A 24,409-nucleotide genomic window follows, 5' to 3' on the forward strand; every position below is an offset into this window, starting at 1 on the left:
TATTCAAACGCGCAAAAGTTCTTGTACACGACTCAGAATCTTTAACAAAATGGCGGCTACAAACAGCGGACATAGAAACTTTGAAATTCAAACGGCAAGTAAACCTTGTACAATGTCCACGTGTGGTCAGATCATCTAATTAAGCCAAGCTGTATTTAGTTCAATTGCTATTTAGTCGCTACGTTCATTATCATAAAGATTAGTATCATTATATAAATACGTATTCTATTATTTTGATTTCGTCATATAGTTTTCAATGACTTAAGAAAGGTTATAAGTTGAAATCATTTTGTACATTAATCTTTTGGAACACTTGGTGAGCTCTATCATTGTGGTTCGGCGGTTCTTAAAGTTTACCTGTTCGAAATATCTCAACACGGCTTGATGTTGTTTGATACAAGACGATGTATGTCACGTTAGTATATTCTTACGACACATATAACATATGATACAGGTGTACTGGACACCCCACAATTTGTTCTAACAATCTTTTTATGACCGAGTCATGTACAATGTACGTTGGAAAAAGTTATAATAATGACTTGGAGTATATGCTTGTTGACTACTACGCAATCCAAACTCTGACACCATGTATAACAATTTTATTCAGATTAACGTGGCCTTCCGGTTAATATAATCCACCAAGTGATCGTAGTTCCACTCATCATACCAACGACAACTTCCATGATGATATTCATCACACGAGACACGCCCCTGTAGTTCTGCCCGACGAGGTAATTCTGGCTCCGGTGGTCGCTTACCCAGCGAATAAAAACTTTTGTAATAATACCTTCAAGAGAAACACAAAATAACTTAATGATAAAGGGCAGTAAAACAGAGGTGCATGTAGTTCTCAATGATAATATAAAAGTACATTGTAACATATAGATTGTAGCTGAATTCTGCTCCATGATTTTGGACATGATAGATTGTGTTGAAATAGTAAATATCTGTTGAACTAGGTATTATACATATTTTTTTGTAGTAAGTGCCCCTCGAATTTCAACGAAATATATGATGATATTAAAAGATTTGGTATTTCCATTACGTGACGAACTGGAATACAAGATGTATACACATTGACCTCCCGGTAGTTAAGTAAGAAACATTAGCCGATTTTGTTTTCCGGAAGAGGATCTTCCATGAACCTGACAGAATCCTACCGTGACATTCTCCTATCCCTTCGAATATGTATTTTGACTGGAATATTGAAATGTCCGATATATAATGCACATTTTTTCCATGTTAGATTTTCAACTTTCCAACTTGTGACGACCGTTTTTCATAAAGGACGTCTAGCGTACAACGTGCAAAGATGGGAATATTCGAATAATAAAGGGGTCTGTCATTGCATACGGTAGACAACTTCATAGAGCGCAACTTGATGTGCCACTGACGCCCCAGCACTGCGTTAAATGCTTGATAATCCATCATGAATCCATCATTACAGAATCGTCTCCATTCCCATATCCGTTACCATTGAAGATCACATGAATCATAAAACCGAAAACAGATCTCCAACGAACACCAGAAGTAAATTCATTGTGTACCCCAAAAATCACTTACACAAAACTTTTACAGAATGCCCCAAAGTACCATTAGTGCAAAACTCCTATAAATTTCGGTCAATGCATTTTGGAAGACAATGTCGACATCATATTTGTTTATGTAGACAACCTTTATTGACGAAAATCAAAACGAAAAACGATGCAGTTGTGTTTATAGGACATTTCATTCCCCCCCCCCCAAATACATTTTCTAATGTAAGTTAGTTTTGAGTGAAATATGGAAACTGGTTTGGCCGTCGTGAAACTACTATACACGATAGGAAGCGGGAAATCTTACAACGACCGGAAGTAAAACTCACCATCTCTGTATAATATACTTGTGACCTTTATCCACCTTGGCTGCCTTATGTACCGACATTGGCTCACACTTTCCGTCTTCATTCATGTTATTCCAAACAAGTGCTCTTCCCTTTCTTGGTTTTACCCAAATACCTAGTTCTGGAAATGAAATTTAATTACATGATTAGTTTGTCATTGAATTGCTCAAAATATGCATGAACATATAAAATGATGTTGTCATGACTTCTAACTACAAAGGTTTTGTACACACATATATTTGAAGGAAAGGCTTGCGTGGTGTCGTTATCTACACCTGTGTGCTACATTGACATTAAAAGCTGGTATATTTCTTTATAGACAAAGTAATTGCTTGTGATATATGTATATTTCAAATTTGATCTTCATCGTTGACCTTGTGACCTTGACCTGCAGTGTGACATTTTCTCACTTGATATCAAATAATGCCTTATTTTTTCAAATTTGACCTTGACCTTCGATCTGATGGCATTGACTATTTACAGTAATGATGACCTTGACTACTGACCTCTGAACATAAAAAAATCTGAGACCTAGCACAATATTTTACCTCTAAAATTGCCATCGTGAAGCAGGTAGATCCAAAACAAGACATACCTTTCATACACCTACTTTCACGTAAATGCTCACTTATGCTCACTTATCCAGTATTTACCCGGAAACATGGTCTCCCCGCCCTCCTCCACGTCCTGAAGGTAAACCAGTATCGTAGCCATGCGGTCGCGCTGATCGTCCGTGTTTTCTGTACAGTCCGTGTGCGTCTTGTATCCTGTTAAATCGAGAAATAAGTGAAGAGAAAGGAACGCCATTCTTTTTAAATTGACGTAATTAGATACATATATATATATACACATTTGTTTTCTCGAGGACTGAGTGTTGTCTCACCTATTCCAACGGGATATGACGTTATCTGAAACTTTCCGCCATTTTCTGGGAGTAGGCTTGTCGCCTCTTTAACCCTGTATTCGAACACTTTGGAGAACCTGCTCTCGCCAGGATAGAACGCCGTACTGTAACTCCAGTTGGAGTGAAGCCAGGACTTGAGTTGACTGGAGAAGGTGGCATTCATACACAGAGTACCTAAGAACATATATATATCATGTCTTGAGAAATGCTTAAACATTAATTTGGTGCACTAGCATGTTTTCAGTATTCGTTAGATCAGAGGTTCGGCCTTACTCCTATTTCATATTGTCATGTAAACAACAAACCAATATAGCTTACCACTTCCATGGTCATACCTGGCATAAAGTCTTGAGGAGTGACCTTGACCTTGACGCCGTTTGCCTTGAGGTGATGTCTAAGTGTAGCTATTGAATCAAAGCAGACAAAGGGATCATGCTTGTTGGCTTGAGCAATGTGACTGTCGTGGACCTTCATGAGACCGTCACATTCGGCCTCCGACAGAAATTCGTTATACAAGAACACTCTGAAACAATGGGATATAAGAATGTAGAACATACAAACCGATTGTAAAGAAAATATTGTGTATTATTTTCACTAGAACGCCTAATGCTTGTGCTATACCAAAAATGCTTTCTTTCTTCTGACATGGTTGCATTCTTGTAAGTAGCCTACTTAGCTAGTGTTATTCGGATAAGTTTTGTCATGACCTTATTTTGTTTCAAGTCTAAAGAAAAACAGACGAAACTTAAATATTTGAAGCTACGCGGACTTTGCTAATGTTGATGCGAAGCTACGCGGATTTGCCTAACACTGGTGTGAAGGTACTTGGACATAATGCTGATAAGAAGCAACACGGACTTATCTAATACTGATGTGGAGCTACGCAGACTTTCCTGAGGTTGATGTGAAGCAACGAGGACTTTTTGTCGAATGTTGACTGAAGCTACGCGGACTTGCCTAACGCTGAAGTGAAGCTACATCGTATCTATGAGGACTTACCCAACGCTGATGTGAAGATACGCGGAATTGCATAATGCTACTGACATCTTAACACTGTAGAAAAGAATTGCGGATGTACCTAATACTGTTGAAAAGCTGTGTGGACTTACCTAACACTGACAAAAAGCAGCCCAGAATTAGCAAACGCCGACGGAAATAAGTGTGGATCTACCTAGTACTGTTAAAAAAAGCAGAGCACACTTGCCCAACGCTGGTGAAAACCCAATGCGAATTTAGCTAACCAGCATAAAACACAGCGTAGACACACCCAACTCTAGATCTGGAAAGCAGTGCAGATTTATTTAACGCTGTCTATCACCGGTGTGCACTAACCTATCGGTGATGTGAAGCAATACTTAAATATACTTACCTAACGCTGCTGTTGTTTGGTTTCTGTGGTAACAGTTCAATTGGTGGCAATCTCCTTCCATCTGCGAAGATTTTCTTTGGGGACATCGTCTTTTGGAAAGTTGGTTTGAAGTCCCTGACTTCTTTTGGCAGATCTTGTTCATTCGATCGATCCTTAGTCTGTTTTTTTGTTGGACTACTAGAGGATCCTCCTTTCTTGGTCGACTTTGATGTATCGCCTGAAGATTTTGTTTTCGATTTAGTGTTTTTATTTTGAGAGGATGCGCTGTTCTTTCTGGACGGGTTGTGTCGTTTATTTTCTGTTGATTGTATAATTTCCTCTTTTACAGGCATTTCTTCATCGCCGTCGTCCGCTAAATGTATCGCTCTCTTTAAATCGTTTGTTGTCTGATGATCATCGTCTTCTTCAACCAGTGGATCATTCTGTTTTGAATCAGATAGATTGTCAGCGACGTCATCGCGTATAGAAGTGGTGTCTTTTGCTGATCTTGAATCGCCGTCTGTCTCTAGCTGTTCTGACTTCGTAACCCTCCCGTAAGCAAGTTCTGATAACTGAGGATATATCACTGCTATAAGAATTGTAAGCCCTACCAGCACAATGACACTTAGCGGCACTCGTTTGGACGAGGGTTCAGTCACAATTTCAGTGGACTTTGACGTGTGTCCTTGAACTTTGGAATTCATGTTGACCCCTGCAATAACACCACGTTTTTTGGCTCTCTGTCCCATTACGTGTTGTTTTCAAGCTTCACATTCACCTTCAGGAAAAAACAAAACCTTTATGACAACAATTCTTGCTATATGATCTATATTATGTAATTGCCATGACTCATTATATGATAGTCATAACTCCGTCATCACTCAGTATACAATAGTCATCACACAGTACACAATAGTCATCACTCAGTATACAATAGTCATCACACAGTACACAATAGTGATCACACAGTATACAATAGTCATCACACAGTATACAATAGTCATCACACAGTACACAATAGTCATCACTCAGTACACAATAGTCATCACACAGTATACAATAGTCATCACTCAGTATACAATAGTCATCACACAGTATACAATAGTCATCACACAGTATACAATAGTCATCACACAGTATACAATAGTCATCACACAGTATACAATAGTCATCACACAGTACACAACAGTCATCACTCAGTATACAATAGTCATCACTCAGTATACAACTAGTCATCACTCAGTACACAATAGTCATCACACAGTACACAATAGTCATCACTCAGTACACAATAGTCATCACACAGTATACAATAGTCATCACACAGTATACAATGGTCATCACACAGTATACAATAGTCATCACACAGTATACAATAGTCATCACTCAGTATACAATAGTCATCACTCAGTATACATCACACAGTATACAATGGTACAACACCTCACAGTAATACAAGTCATCACACAGTACACAATTACTATCACTCACAATAATACAACTGTAACACACTCAAGTATACACACAGTAATCACTGTAACACACGGTACACAAGTCATCACACAATACACAACTAGTCAACACTCAGTATACAATAGTCATCACAGTAATAAACTGTAACACACAGTACACAATAGTCATCACAGTAATACAACAGTAACACTGGTACACAATTAGTCATCACACAGTAATAAAAGTAACACACAGTACACAATTAGTCATCACAGTAATACAAGTCAACACTCAGTATACAATAGTCATCACTGAGGAACAAGTAACACATACACACAGTAATAAAACTGTAACACACAGTACACAATTACTACACTCTCACAATAGTCATCAACAACTGTAACACATGGTACACAATTACTACACCTCACAGTAATAAAACTGTAACACACGGTACACAATTACTACACCTCACAGTAATAAAACTGTAACACACGGTACACAAGTACTACACTTCACAGTAATACAACTGTAACACACGGTACACAATTACTACACCTCACAGTAATACAACTGTAACACACGGTACACAATTACTACACCTCACAGTAATAAAACTGTAACACACAGTACACAATTACTACACCTCACAGTAATAAAACTGTAACACACGGTACACAATTACTACATCTCACAGTAATAAAACTGTAACACACAGTACACAATTACTACACACACAGTAATAAAACTGTAAACAGTCATACACACAGTAATAATACTCACACACAGTACACAATAGTACATCACAAAACTGTCTGTACACAATTACTACACCTCACAGTAATAAAACTGTAACACACGGTACACAATTACTACACCTCACAGTAATAAAACTGTAACACACAGTACACAATTACTACACCTCACAGTAATAAAACTGTAACACACAGTACACAATTACTACACCTCACAGTAATAAAACTGTACACAATTACTACACCTCACAGTAATAAAACTGTAACACACAGTACACAATTACTACACCTCACAGTAATAAAACTGTAACACACGGTACACAATTACTACACCTCACAGTAATAAAACTGTAACACACAGTACACAATTACTACACCTCACAGTAATAAAACTGTAACACACGGTACACAATTACTACACCTCACAGTAATAAAACTGTAACACACGGTACACAATTACTACACCTCACAGTAATAAAACTGTAACACACGGTACACAATTACTACACCTCACAGTAATAAAACTGTAACACACGGTACACAATTACTACACCTCACAGTAATAAAACTGTAACACACGGTACACAATTACTACACCTCACAGTAATAAAACTGTAACACACGGTACACAATTACTACACCTAACAGTAATAAAACTGTAACACACGGTACACAATTACTACACCTCACAGTAATAAAACTGTAACACACGGTACACAATTACTACACCTCACAGTAATAAAACTGTAACACACGGTACACAATTACTACACCTCACAGTAATAAAACTGTAACACACGGTACACAATTACTACACCTCACAGTAATACAACTGTAACACACGGTACACAATTACTACATCTCACAGTAAATAAACTGTAACACACGGTACACAATTACTACACCTCACAGTAATAAAACTGTAACACACGGTACACAATTACTACACCTCACAGTAATAAAACTGTAACACACGGTACACAATTACTACACCTCACAGTAATAAAACTGTAACACACGGTACACAATTACTACACCTCACAGTAATAAAACTGTAACACACGGTACACAATTACTACACCTCACAGTAATAAAACTGTAACACACGGTACACAATTACTACACCTCACAGTAATAAAACTGTAATACACGGTACACAATTACTACACCTCACAGTAATAAAACTGTAACACACGGTACACAATTACTACACCTCACAGTAATAAAACTGTAACACACGGTACACAATTACTACACCTCACAGTAATAAAACTGTAACACACGGTACACAAGTACTACACCTCACAGTAATTAAACTGTAACACACGGTACACAATTACTACACCTCACAGTAATAAAACTGTAACACACGGTACACAATTACTACACCTCACAGTAATAAAACTGTAACACACGGTACACAATTACTACACCTCACAGTAATACAACTGTAACACACGGTACACAATTACTACACCTCACAGTAATAAAACTGTAACACACGGTACACAATTACTACACCTCACAGTAATAAAACTGTAACACACGGTACACAATTACTACACCTCACAGTAATAAAACTGTAACACACGGTACACAATTACAACACCTCACAGCAATAAAACTGTAACACACGGTACACAATTACTACACCTCACAGTAATAAAACTGTAACACACGGTACACAATTACTACACCTCACAGTAATAAAACTGTAACACACGGTACACAATTACTACACCTCACAGTAATAAAACTGTAACACACGGTACACAATTACTACACCTCACAGTAATAAAACTGTAACACACGGTACACAATTACTACACCTCACAGTAATAAAACTGTAACACACGGTACACAATTACTACACCTCACAGTAATAAAACTGTAACACACGGTACACAATTACTACACCTCACAGTAATAAAACTGTAACACACGGTACACAATTACTACACCTCACAGTAATAAAACTGTAACACACAGTACACAATTACTACACCTCACAGTAATAAAACTGTAACACACGGTACACAATTACTACACCTCACAGTAATAAACTGTAACACACGGTACACAATGACACTACATCTCACAGTAATCAAACTGTAACACACACAATTACACAGTACACACATTACTAGTCATCACACAGTAATACAACTGTAACACACAGTACACAATGGTACATCACACAGTAATAAAACTGTCAACACACAGTACACAATGGTCACACTCACAGTAATACAACTGTCAACACACGGTATACAATGGTCACACTCACAGTAATAAAACTGTAACACACAGTACACAATAGTCATCACACAGTAATAAACTGTAACACACAGTACACAATACTACACATCACACAGTATACAATAGTCATCACACAGTACACAATAGTCATCACACAGTATACAATAGTCATCACTCAGTACACAATAGTCATCACACAGTATACAATAGTCATCACACAGTACACAATAGTCATCACACAGTACACCATAGTCATCACACAGTATACAATAGTCATCACTCAGTATACAATAGTCATCACACAGTATACAATAGTCATCACACAGTACACAATAGTCATCACACAGTACACAATAGTCATCACACAGTATACAATAGTCATCACTCAGTATACAATAGTCATCACACAGTATACCATAGTCATCACACAGTACACAATAGTCATCACACAGTATACAATATGCATCAACCAGTATACAAGTCATCACACAGTATACCATAGTCATCACACAGTATACCATAGTCATCACACAGTATACCATAGTCATCACACAGTATACAATAGTCATCACACAGTATACCATAGTCATCACACAGTACACAATGGTCATCACACAGTATACAATAGTCATCACACAGTATACAAGTCATCACCCAGTATAAAACAGTCATCACTCAGGACACAATAGTCATCACCCATTGTGCGATGTTTCCATTCACAATACAATATTTTTCGCTTATTACATAGATATTTTGATGTTTACTCTGAAAGACAATGATATAAAATGTTGTGATAGGAATTCATTTTTACAATACAAGATATTGTCTGGTTATCATGAGTATACACAAATAGCTTCTACATATTAATTGTGCCCGTTGTACTAAACACATTTGTACCTTACCTGTATTTCTGAGATTCGAACACGCCCACTCCGCACGTATAAATCCTGACGCTAGTTAAACGCCCTTTCATATAAAGGCATTGGGCAGAATATTTCGGCCGTGTAACAACCAATGTGTTCACTGCATTTACCAGTATATGCGCAATTGTCTTCGATGTATTCTTACAGAATATACGTCATCAAAAGGTAGACAGACCTACGTACCTGTCCGCTGTACCGGTCAATGGGTTTATCGACAATCAGCTGGCTCGGATGGAGCATGTTCAGCTTGACTTAAACAAACGAAACTTTCTCAAGGCTAACAGCCAGACTTAATTTTTCTTGATATTTATTTATACAAATTTTAAAAGAGTTGCTAAACTGCTCTTTTTCCTAATTGATGTTAAAATAACGTAATTGTGATATTCTGAAAGGGAAGTAAATGATAAAATCTATGGAGAGACATTTCTCTCAAAATGTTGACAGATAATATAACGAAGGTACCTTTTGTTTTTAAACCCAAGTTCGGATATGCCGTATCAGCAAAGTTCAATAAAAAAAAATGCAAACACATTTAGTGATATTATGACCGTTGATAGTTGTGCGACTCAAGTTGACAATACGTAAACCACTGACCAGATTACGTATCTATTTAATCAGAAGGACCAAACTGATCTGTTTGTACCCGAGGCTATCTAGGTTCTTCGCGGTCCAAATGTCTACTTATTTTTGTACTCCGCATTAGTATAGCTCGATATTTCAAGTGTCTATTTGATCGTGTGTGACGACGACATCTCTTTAAAAATTATAACAAATTTTGTAAAATACTATACACCCCAACAAGATATGGCATCGATAGATAGTGTTCTAATACAAGATACATATTACAGGATCCCGACAATCATGTTTAAACATATCAATTTACTATCACTGGAGTTATATCAGAAGGTTTAAACAAACACCCCGAGAAACTTACGCTCCACAGGTACCCATTTTTTTTACTATTATTTTAGAAAATATTTGTACCTAATCTTGTTAAAACCAATGAAATTGATATTTTCCGGTTGATGGTTTAGTACATTAACCATAGAAGAAGAAGAAAAAGAAGACTTGTGTCACTTCTGAGCGTGGAATCTGCATCTGAATATTATATCTGAATTTTAAAGACACTTGAAAGCTTATAGAATATACAAGCGTTGTTTCATTTAATTCTAATATACATACATGTATCGCTATAATTGATATGCATACATGTTATATATCTATGCCAGTTAATAGGCATATCACAATTATTTCAATCTCTGTCCCAAAATGAAATAAATGTAGTTGTACCCGTGTACCTTTATAAAATTGATGATCTTCGCGACGTACTAACAATATTATTCTTTCTTTTTAAATTTTCCATATAGCCAGACTAACTTGTGTATATATATATATATGTATATTTTTGTTTAGCTTAACGTCCTTGTTCCGGTTATGACCGAGTCTAGGACACCATATATATGGGTTTCCCCACAAGTCAATCTATTTTAAGCTAGTTATAAACCTGTTTCTCTCTAGGTAAGGATTTCCCCTTGTAACAATGTGAATTTGACCTATTTTAGGGTATATATTCGGGTAACTCGTTGAAACAAACCATAGGATAAGGTGCTGTTGATAAATAACCTCCACACCACCACCCTAGTCCCACCCACTTAAATCTTTGCCCGAGCTAAAACTTTGGGGCACGAAAAAACTTGTAACCGACCAACCAATGTAATCAACCAACCTCGTTTAGAATGCAAGTGGTATCTCCAAATATCGACGCCTTAATGTCAGTATAAAACTCAAATTAAACGTTTTTAGGAGTTGTTAAAAAGCACTGTGGGTACACGGTAGTTGTGGTCGTTCTCATATACCCCATTACATGCGTTGTATTTTCACTGTATTGCTGGAAAAGTGATTTAATTTGATATATTTTGTATCACGTGAACATCACTTACAACAAATTGTTGATCCACCATCTAAGTACAAGTGTGAAGACTGACTGAACAATAGCATCAGCACTGGATAAAAGAAACAACACGTTTAGGGAACAAAATGGAAGAAGATGGCAAAACAAAATAGCAATTGGATAATTCAAAATACAGTCAAACTTCGATGAATCGATCTTCGATGATTCGATATTCTCGCTGTGTCGATATTTTTACTTGGTCCCGACTATTTTCCTTATATATTTCTACTTAACTCACTACTCATGAATCGATCATTTATGTTTCGATATTCTCGGTGTTTCGATAATTTTCTACAGTACAAGTCATATAAATTCGTTCAAAATCACCATGAATAAATCGATCAAAATTTACCTGTGGTCACTGTGCTCGATGGTCAGTCGACCGAAACAAATTCACACCTGTAGCGAGACCCTCCAGCGTTAATCTTTTGTTTACCGTTACGGTCGATCAGGACAATGGCATTTTACCACCTCTTGTATACAATTAGTCAATGACCAATAATTAGTTTGAACAGTAATATATGCTATGTTAGAAAGATTGATACATACACACGCCGAATTGAGGCAAGTGTTATTATTGTCAAATCACATGACGCCATTTTGAGATGTTATGGTTGTACTAATTACCGTACTGTAAAAACATGCGGAATGGTGATAGTGTTTAAGAGTACTAAATAACTGACAGTGCCAATTTCGTGCTTTTCGTGACATGTGATTTTTCTGTTCCGTAAAATACATTTACCCATTTCGTCATTTACGTGTGATACTTCATTGCCATGTACTTCGAATGTTTCATGTTATTTATTGTTGTTTGGTCGTAATAAAATTCAATTTAACTGTTTTTGATTGTTGAGTCTTTATTTAAATCATTAATACACACATAATTGTTATCTTTTGTCTAAAACATAATGAAAAAAACTTTTAAATACGGACCCCTATTACGTGGACCAGCTATTTGACTGAACTATTTTTGTATCGGAGTCCCGATGTATCGATATTTTTATGACGGTCCCTTGAATATCGAATTATCGAAGTTTGACTGTAGTCTCTAACCGAATTATATATTCTTCATTTAAGAGAGTGTCCAGCCACATCTGTCCTAGTATAAAATCCAGAATTATCTGCAGTAAAACCTCGCTTGAAGACCACCAATTCATTTCAGTCCCCAAAATATCCTTTGTATGTTAGCTTCACTATTACGACCACCTCTTTGTAAACACCTTACTGTTAAGACCACCTCTCAATTAAGACCATTTTTGAAAAGTCCAAAAGACCAAATTGCCTGGTGTGTATTCCAGCGTGTACACCTGCCAGGTGTCAGACCTGTTAGCTATACTCGGGTGACAAACTAGCTTCCCAGCTGAAACTACTGTGCTTCAGTCACTGTAAAGCCAACATTCTAATTCTATGACAGTGAAATTTGAAAAAAATATACTGTAAGGAAAGTCTTGTCTGTCTAATCATACTTGCTATTCAGACCACTAATAGTATTGTCCAGTCTCCAAGTTGTTCTTCACAGCGAGGTTTTGATTGTATTTTGCGCAGTATCTCCAATACTTGAGCTTGGCAGATGACGCAAGAAATCTAAGGGAAAATGGCCTTGATTATTACAGGCCTGTGAAGTCAAAAGTTAATACAACTTATAGGTGTACATGTATTCAGTGCGCGACCACCAAACTAAACATTAACGACAAATGTTGTTAATGCCTGAAGAAATGTGCAAATACGGAACACAACTATAACAAAACTATGGATAGCAAACGGTGACATTAAGATTTCATATTATTACGAATATTATGAGGACATAGCGTGGAAATGTGTTAGAACTACTCGACCGTGGCCAGCGGGAAGAACTTGTTAAGTGTAAACCGTTTATGGCATAATAAAAATACGAAAAAATCTATTTAAATGTTAAGTGTTTAAAGCCTGAATATCAACGCAACAATGCAGATAAAAGAAAAAAGTGGCACACACTATAGTAATCTAGAATGTTTTCTTTGTAAAACTGTCATTGTGCATATGAAAGATAGTGGTATTGTAAATGTAGGGACACTATAAGTAAGGGTGACGCGTATCAACAAAAACATTTCACTCGTGTGTCTAATATTTGCTAAAACATTAGACACACGAGTGAAGTATATTTGTTATTACTGAAGACACTATTATATATCCTCTATTTATTACATTATTGCCAGTGAAATACAGAAAAGATCTTATTGATAAAAGTGTTATTTTTCACTGGTGTGACCTTTTGTCAAAAATTAAGATATTATGAACAAGCCCTGGACTATATAGGCTTAATCAATAGTGACGTAAACAACGAACAGAATAAACGTTCTTCTTATAATATTTGTTTTGTTTTCCTTTTTATCTCTTCATTCGTCTCTATATCTATCAGTAAGCTATTCCTCATCAGCATTACAAATCTTGTTAACATGAGAGATTTTGATATTTGATAATATTTGTAAAAAGGCTCTTATAACAATCAGTACTGGGTAGAAGATGAGGGTTTGATGTTTCGATGACTGCACGGTCACTTTCATCAGACATATGCCTAGTGTGGAGTGTACTAGTACAGACATACGTAGTGTAGGTGATGGTAAGGAAACGACTAACATTTTCAGTTATACCACAATCCTATGTACACTAAAGTTGAAAACTGTATGACCAGAAATTGTACACAAGATGATAACAATGTGCTGTAGTATTGTGGTTTCTTAGAAGGGAAATGTTGAGGAGAGAGGATGATTTCATATTCTGGTAGATAAAAGGTTGGTATGACCAATATATGTCCTGCTATTGACATCAACATCGTACATTTTCTATCAGAAAGTGAACTTGAAGGACATGGCAAAGCGTTTGTCACTTGCTTTGACAGACAATTCATTGTAAGTCAGGCAGAAGGGCACAGCTTGGTCCCATTCGTATGGCAGTAGTCTGTCGGAAGAACAAAGATATTGTCAACCAGAAATTCTATGATAAACGTGTTTTCCTACTCAGTATATTTCTTGTGATATTTTAGAGGTGATTGTCACGAGGTACCACATAGATTTACAGCCGTTCAACTGACACAACCTAGGAGTGAATTCCTTGTAGTGTACTGGGTGGACATTCTTTGCAGTAAAGGTACTGAAAGCAGAAGCTCTTTGCTTTTGCAGTTCTTTAAAATCAACAGATCATCAATTTCAGTGGCTGGAGTGAACAGTCTTTATAAGACCGTTATTTGCTTGTACTAAGGAATGGCAGTACACAGTTTTGATCATTTTGTTGAACCTATGGCCAAGCCAACCATAAAACGCTGCTTCTGGTGAAGTTTAAGAATCAAAATTAAACAGAGTAGGAAGACATCATTAACCCATAACTTGCGATCAGAATGACAAGCTAGTGCTAAAATGTATTTCTTCTTTCGAAGGACTGGATAATGTGTAAAATGTTTTATGCGGTGCAAAAAATGCGAAATATTTATACACAAGTATCAAGTTAAACAGAAAGATAATTTACCTTTTTTCGCTGAAACGATGAGGCGATGGAGGTACAAGCCGTCCACAAAGGTTGAGAGGATATGGAGATACAAACTGTCCACAAAGATTGAGAGAACATCAACATACAAACTGACCACAGAGATTGAGAGAACATCAACATACAAACTGACCACAAAAGTTGAAAGAATATGGAGATACAAGTCATCCACAAAGGTTGAGAGAACGTGGAGATACAAGTCATCCACAAAGGTTGAGAGAACATGGAGATACAAGTCATCCACAAAGGTTGAGAGAACGTGGAGGAACAAGCTGTCCACAAAGGTTGAGAGAACGTGGAGATACAAGTCATCCACAAAGATTGAGAGAACATGGAGATACAAGTCATCCACAAAGATTGAGAGAATATGGAGATACAAGTCATCCACAAAGATTGAGAGAATATGGAGATACAAGTCATCCACAAAGGTTGAGAGAACGTGGAGGAACAAGCTGTCCACAAAGGTTGAGAGAACGTGGAGATACAAGTCATCCACAAAGGTTGAGAGAACGTGGAGATACAAGTCATCCACAAAGAGAGAACGTGGAGATACAAGTCATCCACAAAGATTGAGAGAATATGGAGATACAAGTCATCCACAAAGGTTGAGAGAACATGGAGATACAAGTCATCCACAAAGATTGAGAGAATATGGAGATACAAGTCATCCACAAAGGTTGAGAGAACATGGAGATACAAGTCATCCACAAAGATTGAGAGAACGTGGAGATACAAGTCATCCACAAAGATTGAGAGAATATGGAGATACAAGTCATCCACAAAGATTGAGAGAACGTGGAGATACAAGTCATCCACAGAGATTGAAAGAACGTGGAGATACAAGTCATCCACAAAGATTGAGAGAACATGGAGATACAAGTCATCCACAAAGGTTGAAAGAATATGGAGATACAAGTCATCCACAAATGTTGAGAGAATATGGAGATACAAGTCATCCACAAAGATTGAGAGAACGTGGAGGAACAAGCTATCCACAAAGATTGAGAGAACGTGGAGATACAAGTCATCCACAAAGATTGAGAGAATATGGAGATACAAGTCATCCACAAAAGTTGAGAGAACATGGAGGAACAAGCTATCCACAGAGATTGAGAGAACGTGGAGGAACAAGCTATCCACAGAGATTGAGAGAACGTGGAGATACAAGTCATCCACAAAGATTGAGAGAATATGGAGATACAAGTCATCCACAAAGGTTGAGAGAACATGGAGATTCAAACTGACCACAAAGATTGAGAGAACATGGAGATACAAGTCATCCACAAAGGTTGTTAGAACGTGGAGATACATGTCATCCACAAAGGTTGTTAGAACGTGGAGATACATGTCATCCACAAAGGTTGAGAGAACATGGAGATACAAGTCATCCACAAAGGTTGAGAGAACATGGAAATACAAGTCATCCACAAAGATTGAGAGAACGTGGAGATACAAGTCATCCACAGAGATTGAGAGAATATGGAGATACAAGTCATCCACAAAGGTTGAGAGAACATGGAAATACAAGTCATCCACAAAGATTGAGAGAACGTGGAGATACAAGTCATCCACAAATATTAAGAGAACATGGAGATACAAACTGACCACAAAGATTGAGAGAACATTGAGAAACAAGCTGTCCACAAAGGTTGCAAACTTTTGGAGATAAAAGCCATCAGCATAGGTTGAGAGAACATGGAGATATAAGATGTCCATAAAGGTTGAGAGTTACAAGTGATTCAAGCTGTTCACAAATCCTGAGATAATATGGAGATCAATATTTTTCTTGAGCGATAACCTGCTATCATTAAGAAGCAACAGCATCAATTTTGGACAAGGCTGCCTTCATTCCAAGAAGCACTAATGTTTTTTTATTTTGTTAATCTCACTGCCAAAAGACTGACACATTTCATCCATAACAAGAAAGATTTTCTCATTACATATTTTAGATGAAATATAATTATTATTGAACCAATGTCAAATCAAACAATGTCTAACTCATGGAATATTATTTGTATTCTGGTTACTTCATTTTCAACGGTTGAATTGAGCAATATACAAGCACAGCACAAAATGTCTATATGAACAAATAAAAATTTGAGAAATTCATACAAAGTTTTCTTTACACAATACTATATGCATTAAATCATATACATGTACCATGTTATAATAATGAAGTATTGTCAGATGCACTTTTGCCAGCTGTAAAAATGCATCTATACAAAAATCTTGTACTATGTTAGCCTCTAAGAATGAGCATTTTCCATTTTCCCTCCCCTGCCAAATACTCTTTTGAAAACAGAAGGAATACATGTATAATCCAGATCTTTTAGAAAATAAAACTTGTTTTCTCAATTTTTGACACAGGCACAGGCTGCTTGAAATAAAGAGATCCATCCAATACTTCTTAAGACATTGCAATAGCAATATAGTAACAGATGTACATCATTCTGAACTGCCCCTTATCAGATGATGATGATGGGGTGATCGGGGAAAACTTATCTATAATGCAGTCTAAATCATCATTTGGCATAACGCATCTAATACTTATTTTGTGTATTCCTTGAGCACAGAGAATACTTTACAGGATACAAACCACACCTGTACATAGACTAGCTATAAATCTATCACTGTATTAAAACATGTCATATTGTACACACATATCCATACAGAATACTTTATATTTCGTCAATATCTAAACAATTATGATATATGACTGGTTATATAAATCATAACCAATGAAAACATTATTGGACAAATATTTTAATATCATCAAGATTAAGCAATAGTCAGATTATGTCCACTTATCACCATGGAGTTTATTGTATATTATAAAGCATTTTCAGAAAATCACTTCAATAAACAGCATCTCTCTTCACATCAGTGTAAACGGTCTACAAATCACAGCTTGTGGTTAAAATATGCCTTACTGATACACATATAAATATAAAACAGGGATATGTTTTTAAAACAATACTTCAATCCAGTGTAATCCATGGTTTACTCTTAAAAGTTAAACAGCAACTTTTGAAGGTAAAATCTTACATATTAAATCACTAATAGTTCCACTTTTATTCAGCAAAACAACAGTACCTTTTATATTATGACATGTCTTATCAGGACTTACAGCTTTTGATTTTCATGATCATGTCCAGCAAGTAGTTCATACCCAGTATTAAGCCCATCTTCACATTTGTTATCTTCCTGTGGTTTGGGGGGTTGCCTGACAATAAGCTTTCCCTCCCATTTGTTATCTTCCTGTGGTTGGGGGGTTGCCTGTCAGTAAGCTTTCCCTCTCATTTGTTATCTTCCTGTGGTTGGGGGGTTGCCAGACAATAAGCTTTCCCTCTCATTTGTTATCTTCCTGTGGTTGGGGGGTTGCCTGACAATAAGCTTTCCCTCCCATTTTTTATCTTCCTGTGGTTAGGGGGTTGCCTGACAGTAAGCTTTCCCTCCCATTTGTTATCTTCCTGTGGTTGGGGGGTTGCCTGACAATAAGCTTTCCCTCCCATTTTTTATCTTCCTGTGGTTGGGGGGTTGCCTGACAATAAGCTTTCCCTCCCATTTGTTATCTTCCTGTGGTTAGGGGGTTGCCTGACAATAAGCTTTCCCTCCCATTTGTTATCTTCCTGTGGTTAGGGGGTTGCCTGACAATAAGCTTTCCCTCCCATTTGTTATCTTCCTGTGGTTGGGGGGTTGCCTGACAATAAGCTTTCCCTCCCATTTTTTATCTTCCTGTGGTTAGGGGGTTGCCTGGCAATAAGCTTTCCCTCCCATTTGTTATCTTCCTGTGTTTGGGGGGTTGCCTGACAATAAGCTTTCCCTCCCATTTGTTATCTTCCTGTGGTTGGGGGGTTGCCTGACAATAAGCTTTCCCTCCCATTTGTTATCTTCCTGTGGTTAGGGGGTTGCCTGACAATAAGCTTTCCCTCCCATTTTTTATCTTCCTGTGGTTAGGGGGTTGCCTGGCAATAAGCTTTCCCTCCCATTTGTTATCTTCCTGTGGTTGGGGGGTTGCCTGACAATAAGCTTTCCCTCCCATTTGTTATCTTCCTGTGGTTGGGGGGTTGCCTGACAATAAGCTTTCCCTCCCATTTGTTATCTTCCTGTGGTTAGGGGGTTGCCTGACAATAAGCTTTCCCTCCCATTTGTTATCTTCCTGTGGTTGGGGGGTTGCCTGACAATAAGCTTTCCCTCCCATTTTTTATCTTCCTGTGGTTAGGGGGTTGCCTGGCAATAAGCTTTCCCTCCCATTTGTTATCTTCCTGTGTTTGGGGGGTTGCCTGACAATAAGCTTTCCCTCCCATTTGTTATCTTCCTGTGGTTGGGGGGTTGCCTGACAATAAGCTTTCCCTCCCATTTGTTATCTTCCTGTGGTTAGGGGGTTGCCTGACAATAAGCTTTCCCTCCCATTTTTTATCTTCCTGTGGTTAGGGGGTTGCCTGGCAATAAGCTTTCCCTCCCATTTGTTATCTTCCTGTGGTTGGGGGGTTGCCTGGCAATAAGCTTTCCCTCCCATTTGTTATCTTCCTGTGGTTGGGGGGTTGCCTGACAATAAGCTTTCCCTCCCATTTGTTATCTTCCTGTGGTTAGGGGGTTGCCTGACAATAAGCTTTCCCTCCCATTTTTTATCTTCCTGTGGTTGGGGGGTTGCCTGACAATAAGCTTTCCCTCCCATTTTTTATCTTCCTGTGGTTAGGGGGTTGCCTGACAATAAGCTTTCCCTCCCATTTGTTATCTTCCTGTGGTTTGGGGGGTTGCCTGACAATAAGCTTTCCCTCCCATTTGTTATCTTCCTGTGGTTGGGGGGTTGCCTGACAATAAGCTTTCCCTCCCATTTGTTATCTTCCTGTGGTTGGGGGGTTGCCAGACAATAAGCTTTCGATCCCATTTTTTATCTTCCTGTGGTTAGGGGGTTGCCTGACAATAAGCTTTCCCTCCCATTTGTTATCTTCCTGTGGTTGAGGGGTTGCCTGTCAGTAAGCTTTCGATCCCATTTTTTATCTTCCTGTGGTTAGGGGGTTGCCTGGCAATAAGCTTTCCCTCACTTTATCTTCCTGTGGTTGAGGGGTTGCCTGGCAGTAAGCTTTCCCTCCCATTTTTTATCTTCCTGTGGTTGGGGGGTTGCCTGGCAATAAGCTTTCCCTCCCATTTGTTATCTTCCTGTGGTTTGGAGGTTGTCTGGCAATAAGCTTTCGTCCCATTTGTTATCTTCCTGTGGTTTGGGGGTTGTCTGGCAATAAGCTTTCCCTCCCATTTTTTATCTTCCTATGTTTTGACAGTTGCCTGGCAATAAGCTTTCCCTCTCATTTGTTATCTTCCTGTGGTTGGGGGGTTGCCAGACAATAAGCTTTCCCTCTATTACTGGCCTCTATGATAATTGTTAACATCCCCTGGGATTATTGTTGTGTAAATAATATATAAATTCAAGTAATGCCAATACAGTGTTAGATAGCAAAACACACCAAATCACCTCTTTATTATGCATGCAGTCAATTAATAGTGTTTGACTCCACTTTTGACTGAACTAAACTGTTGTATTCATTGTAGTTTCACGATGTAAAAATATCTATTCTAATAATTATTAATGTATAGACTAACATCATGTATGTACATCGATTGAATAATATGAAATTTCCCTACATAAAGAGGTAATGGTACAGTTACTTGGTTATTGGGGACACAAGCAATTAATTGTACATCACTTTAAACAATATTCAGTAAAACTTGTCAGTGTCATTCATCAAAGAGTTCTCCAGACTGAAGTCATACGTGTACTGGGAAAGGTTTAACTGTTGATGATCTAAGGATGGCCTATGGCCATGTAGAATATCAACCATAGTTTGGATTTGAGGATTCAACACAAAGGGCACATCTGAAATAGCGGTCCTGTGGCTGAGTGTGTCGTACTGGTCTTCCATGTCATTACCAGTATTTTGATTAATGTTTGCACACTGAGACATTTCTATACTCATACTGGAGGAAGTAGACAGAGAACGACAGTACTGCGTATAGGATGGAAGGTTGTCACTTGCATCTGTAGTTTCTTGATTCTGAAAAAGAATTCAGCTGTTTCTAAAATGTTGTTTTTATGAAGATTCTGATCTTTAAATGTCAATGTTAACGTATTATAAAAGCTATGTGAATTGCTTACTTAATCAGTGTACAGTTGTCAGAAGCAGATGAATACCTACATGTATATATACTCTGTAAATGTATATATTTGAGCAGTAATCTTATTTATGCACTTTCTGTTCTAAAAATTATGATTTCAATGCAACTATAGTAACCCTCCATACAAAAATGTTAAATTAGATTGATAAACTGGATTTTTATTTTTATTTTTGTTGAATTTTCTCTTTTTTTACTCAAAATAAAGACTCTTAATATGACTTATTGAATCCTCTTTAAGCAATTTAATAAAGTGATATTTGTATAATTTCTAGTATTATGTACAATAATATACCTGAGTCACACTGTTATAATCAGGAGGAGAATTCACATTTCCTGTAAAATCACATGTTCTTACAGTTGTCCTTTCACTTCTACTCTGGCCAACCAACAGGAAACCATCTTGTTCATTGTCTTGTGTTTGTCCCCTCACGCTGGGTGTATTAGTCTCCCGTTTGTTGTTTAACCGACCAGTAAACGGTCGGATTAGAGCAGAGAACATTTCTTGAGCCTGATTCATCCTTTGAAACTGTTTAGAGACTTTATATTCATCATAGGAAGACCTAAAATCTGTTTTTCATCAAGAATAGAGTTATCTACAAAAGAAAAAAAAAAGAAGAAAACATTAACACCAATTCCAAAATTTTGATGAGTCCCATTACTTAAAGAGATATAGTGAGTCCTCAAACTCTGAGTGAAACCCATATGAAAATAATGAGTGTGAGTTCATGAGGACTCAAATATCAGAGTCCCAAAAACACACTGTAAAATTAAATATTGTTAATATGATGATTAAATGTACTACTTTGATTATAAATACATTTTGCTTTTTTTACTGATAAAATGTTACATTTCAGAAGAAATGTTTTGTTACAGTACATTATTTTAACTATATATATAGTAAACATTTTTTTATTACATTCTATTAGGAACAATAAGAATGTAATGATGCTTGATAAAAAAGATTGCCTAGAAAACCACCCATTGATATATATGTTAACAATCAACAACTGTGACAACATTGCAATTTACATCATTGTGTTTGTCACTATATCAGATCCACTGAGGATTCTTCTACTTATACATCTACCAACTAGTACCACTCACAGGACGTTGGACTCCTCCACCTCTTTTTATTTTCCTATTTCAGTTTTAGTTTGAAAAGGTAGGTATATTATCCTCTCAGCTACTGGCTCTAACTTCTAAATAAATATGTTTTTGAACTTTTTGGTTTCTCTAAATTGAAGAAACTGATCATTGTAAATTAACTTTGATAAATATTAGTTTGGTATTAATTTTATCAAAAAGACAGATTTCAACAATTTTCAAATGTAACTGTGTATCCATTTCATGTAAAAAATAATCCCAGTAAGAAATATACTATAACTAAGTGTGAGGATTAACCTTGACAAAAATCCATATTCTGGGACATTTTCATTGATGTAACCATGTTAAAAGACTACTTTGTATGTGTTAAAGTAGCAGTTCTGGTCAGCTTTCTAGCATGACTAGTGGGAATTTCCCTTTAGTCAAGTGGAAGATCTAGTGTCCTGCTAGAGACCAAAAGATTACACCAACTCAACCAGGAAACATTTCTCTAATTTATTAAATACAGGATTAGATTACCTATGTACATATGTAAACTAGTAAACAGCCTGTCCATGTTTCACATTCTTAGGGTTTAATTTATATTGTTTAATGTCTTATATTAACAGATAAGGTCATTGAAGGATGGCATATTCCTAGGGAATCTTGGAAAATATAGCCAAGGTGAAATCAAATTTACTTTACCATAAATGTTTATTGTACCCCCAATTAATTTTAGGCTTGTTTTTTGTACTTACATTTGTTACATCATTCCATTTCCATGTTGTTCTCAAGTCTATGTACCTGCCAGGGCTTGCCCTGTAAGTCACGTGCATACACTTTACTCGCAATGAGTATTAATTACACAATTCCGGGATCGCTCGGTGACTCGCAATGAGTTCTTAATTATCACAACTCCGGGATCGCTCGGTGTTGCAGTGGGGTCGCCCACTTAACCTTATAACCTTCAGGGTCGCCTGGAGGTTGTGTTAGCTTTGAGGTTGCATGGGGATCGCCCCACTTTCAATTAATTATGTTGTAAGTAATTTTGCTTATTTGTAAGTAGATAGGTTTATTTTGTATCTTTGCTTTGTACCAGTTTATATTTTTTGTAAATTTAGTAGGAAGGTAGATAGTGAGCAGCCCCTAAGATTGCCAAAACCTAGTTTAGTTTTTTATTCCCATGTCCTGAACAAGGTAAAGTTAGTATTGATGTTCAATAAATTTTCATTTTCTCTGTCAACTGCTGTTTGTGTCATGTATAAACACAGTATAGCGTTAACTCTATCACTGGACTGCCCTGTATATGTGAAATATAGCTATTATAGTAATGAAATCGCATAAAATAATTCTGTCTTTATACCTTTGTGACATATAAAGTATCGTATAAAGTACCTGTGATAATATCGTCAAATTGTTATATTGTACTTACCACTACTTGGCTGCTTGGCATACCATGAGGAAATTCATAATTGAACAAGATTCTAATTTCAAACGTTCAATGTCGCGTTCTACCATCACCTAATTTGTGAAATATATAATACGTATTAAGTTTACAGTATATGATGACGAGACTTGGTGCCTACTATCATGACTCAATAGTCCCCTAGTATTACTGGTTTCTTACGTCAACTATTTGCGATCTGACGTATAAAGTTAGGTCGCTTTCATTTATGCGGGCAAACCGATTGGGGCACACTAAAACTACAAAATATACATCTACCACCATTTCAGCATAAATCGTTGCGGACCACTACCTATAAGTATTAACTCTTAGATATATCAAAAATCAAAACAATAGGAGTTCCGTTATCATTGCCTTCACCAACACTAGATAAGTTTATTCTAAAATGTCCAATCGTTACATGGAAACGGCCTACTTTCATTTTTCATACCACCGGAAGTTGCTTTGTGGTGTTGTATTTATAATATACAATACGTTAAATCCGACTGTCTTTGTTGTTTATCGAATACAAATTAAAACTTATTTAAACATAATGATTCATTATTTATTCTAAAAGCATCACGGTAAATTCAACGCATAAGACTAATCATGATCATGAGACTTGAATGAATACCTATGATTATCAGAATCTGGTTCCGTTACAGTACCGACTCTAAACTTCGATTTCAATCTACGTCGCGTATAAGCTTGA

General features: G+C 36.9%; 1 protein-coding gene across 1 annotated transcript; it reads right to left on the reverse strand.

Moving 5' to 3' along the window:
- Positions 1-606: 606 nt before the first annotated feature.
- LOC132547289 (prolyl 4-hydroxylase subunit alpha-1-like) lies at positions 607-23,861 on the reverse strand. Its single transcript, XM_060211053.1, has 7 exons — positions 23,686-23,861; positions 4,159-4,915; positions 3,125-3,312; positions 2,769-2,963; positions 2,539-2,652; positions 1,868-2,006; positions 607-790 (listed from the first exon to the last, which is right to left on the reverse strand). Exons 2-7 carry the CDS (start codon positions 4,884-4,886, stop codon positions 607-609), a joined length of 1,548 nt encoding a protein of 515 aa, XP_060067036.1. The 5' UTR covers positions 4,887-4,915; positions 23,686-23,861.
- Positions 23,862-24,409: the final 548 nt, after the last annotated feature.

This window comes from Ylistrum balloti, unplaced genomic scaffold, assembly GCF_031769215.1.
Source record: "Ylistrum balloti isolate Yb309-2 unplaced genomic scaffold, AGI_CSIRO_Ybal_v1 Utg369946, whole genome shotgun sequence".
NCBI classification, from domain to species: Eukaryota; Metazoa; Mollusca; class Bivalvia; order Pectinida; family Pectinidae; genus Ylistrum; species Ylistrum balloti.

Excerpts from the sequence above, each read along its gene's own strand:
- LOC132547289 (XM_060211053.1), bottom strand. The coding sequence starts at position 4,886 with ATGGGACAGAGAGCCAAAAAACGTGGTGTTATTGCAGGGGTCAACATG. Across the intron at positions 3,313-4,158 it reads CCAAACAACAGCAGCGTTAG|AGTGTTCTTGTATAACGAAT; the intron begins GTAAGTATATTT and ends CCATTGTTTCAG. Across the intron at positions 2,007-2,538 it reads CGGGGAGACCATGTTTCCGG|AACTAGGTATTTGGGTAAAA; the intron begins GTAAATACTGGA and ends TTTCATTTCCAG.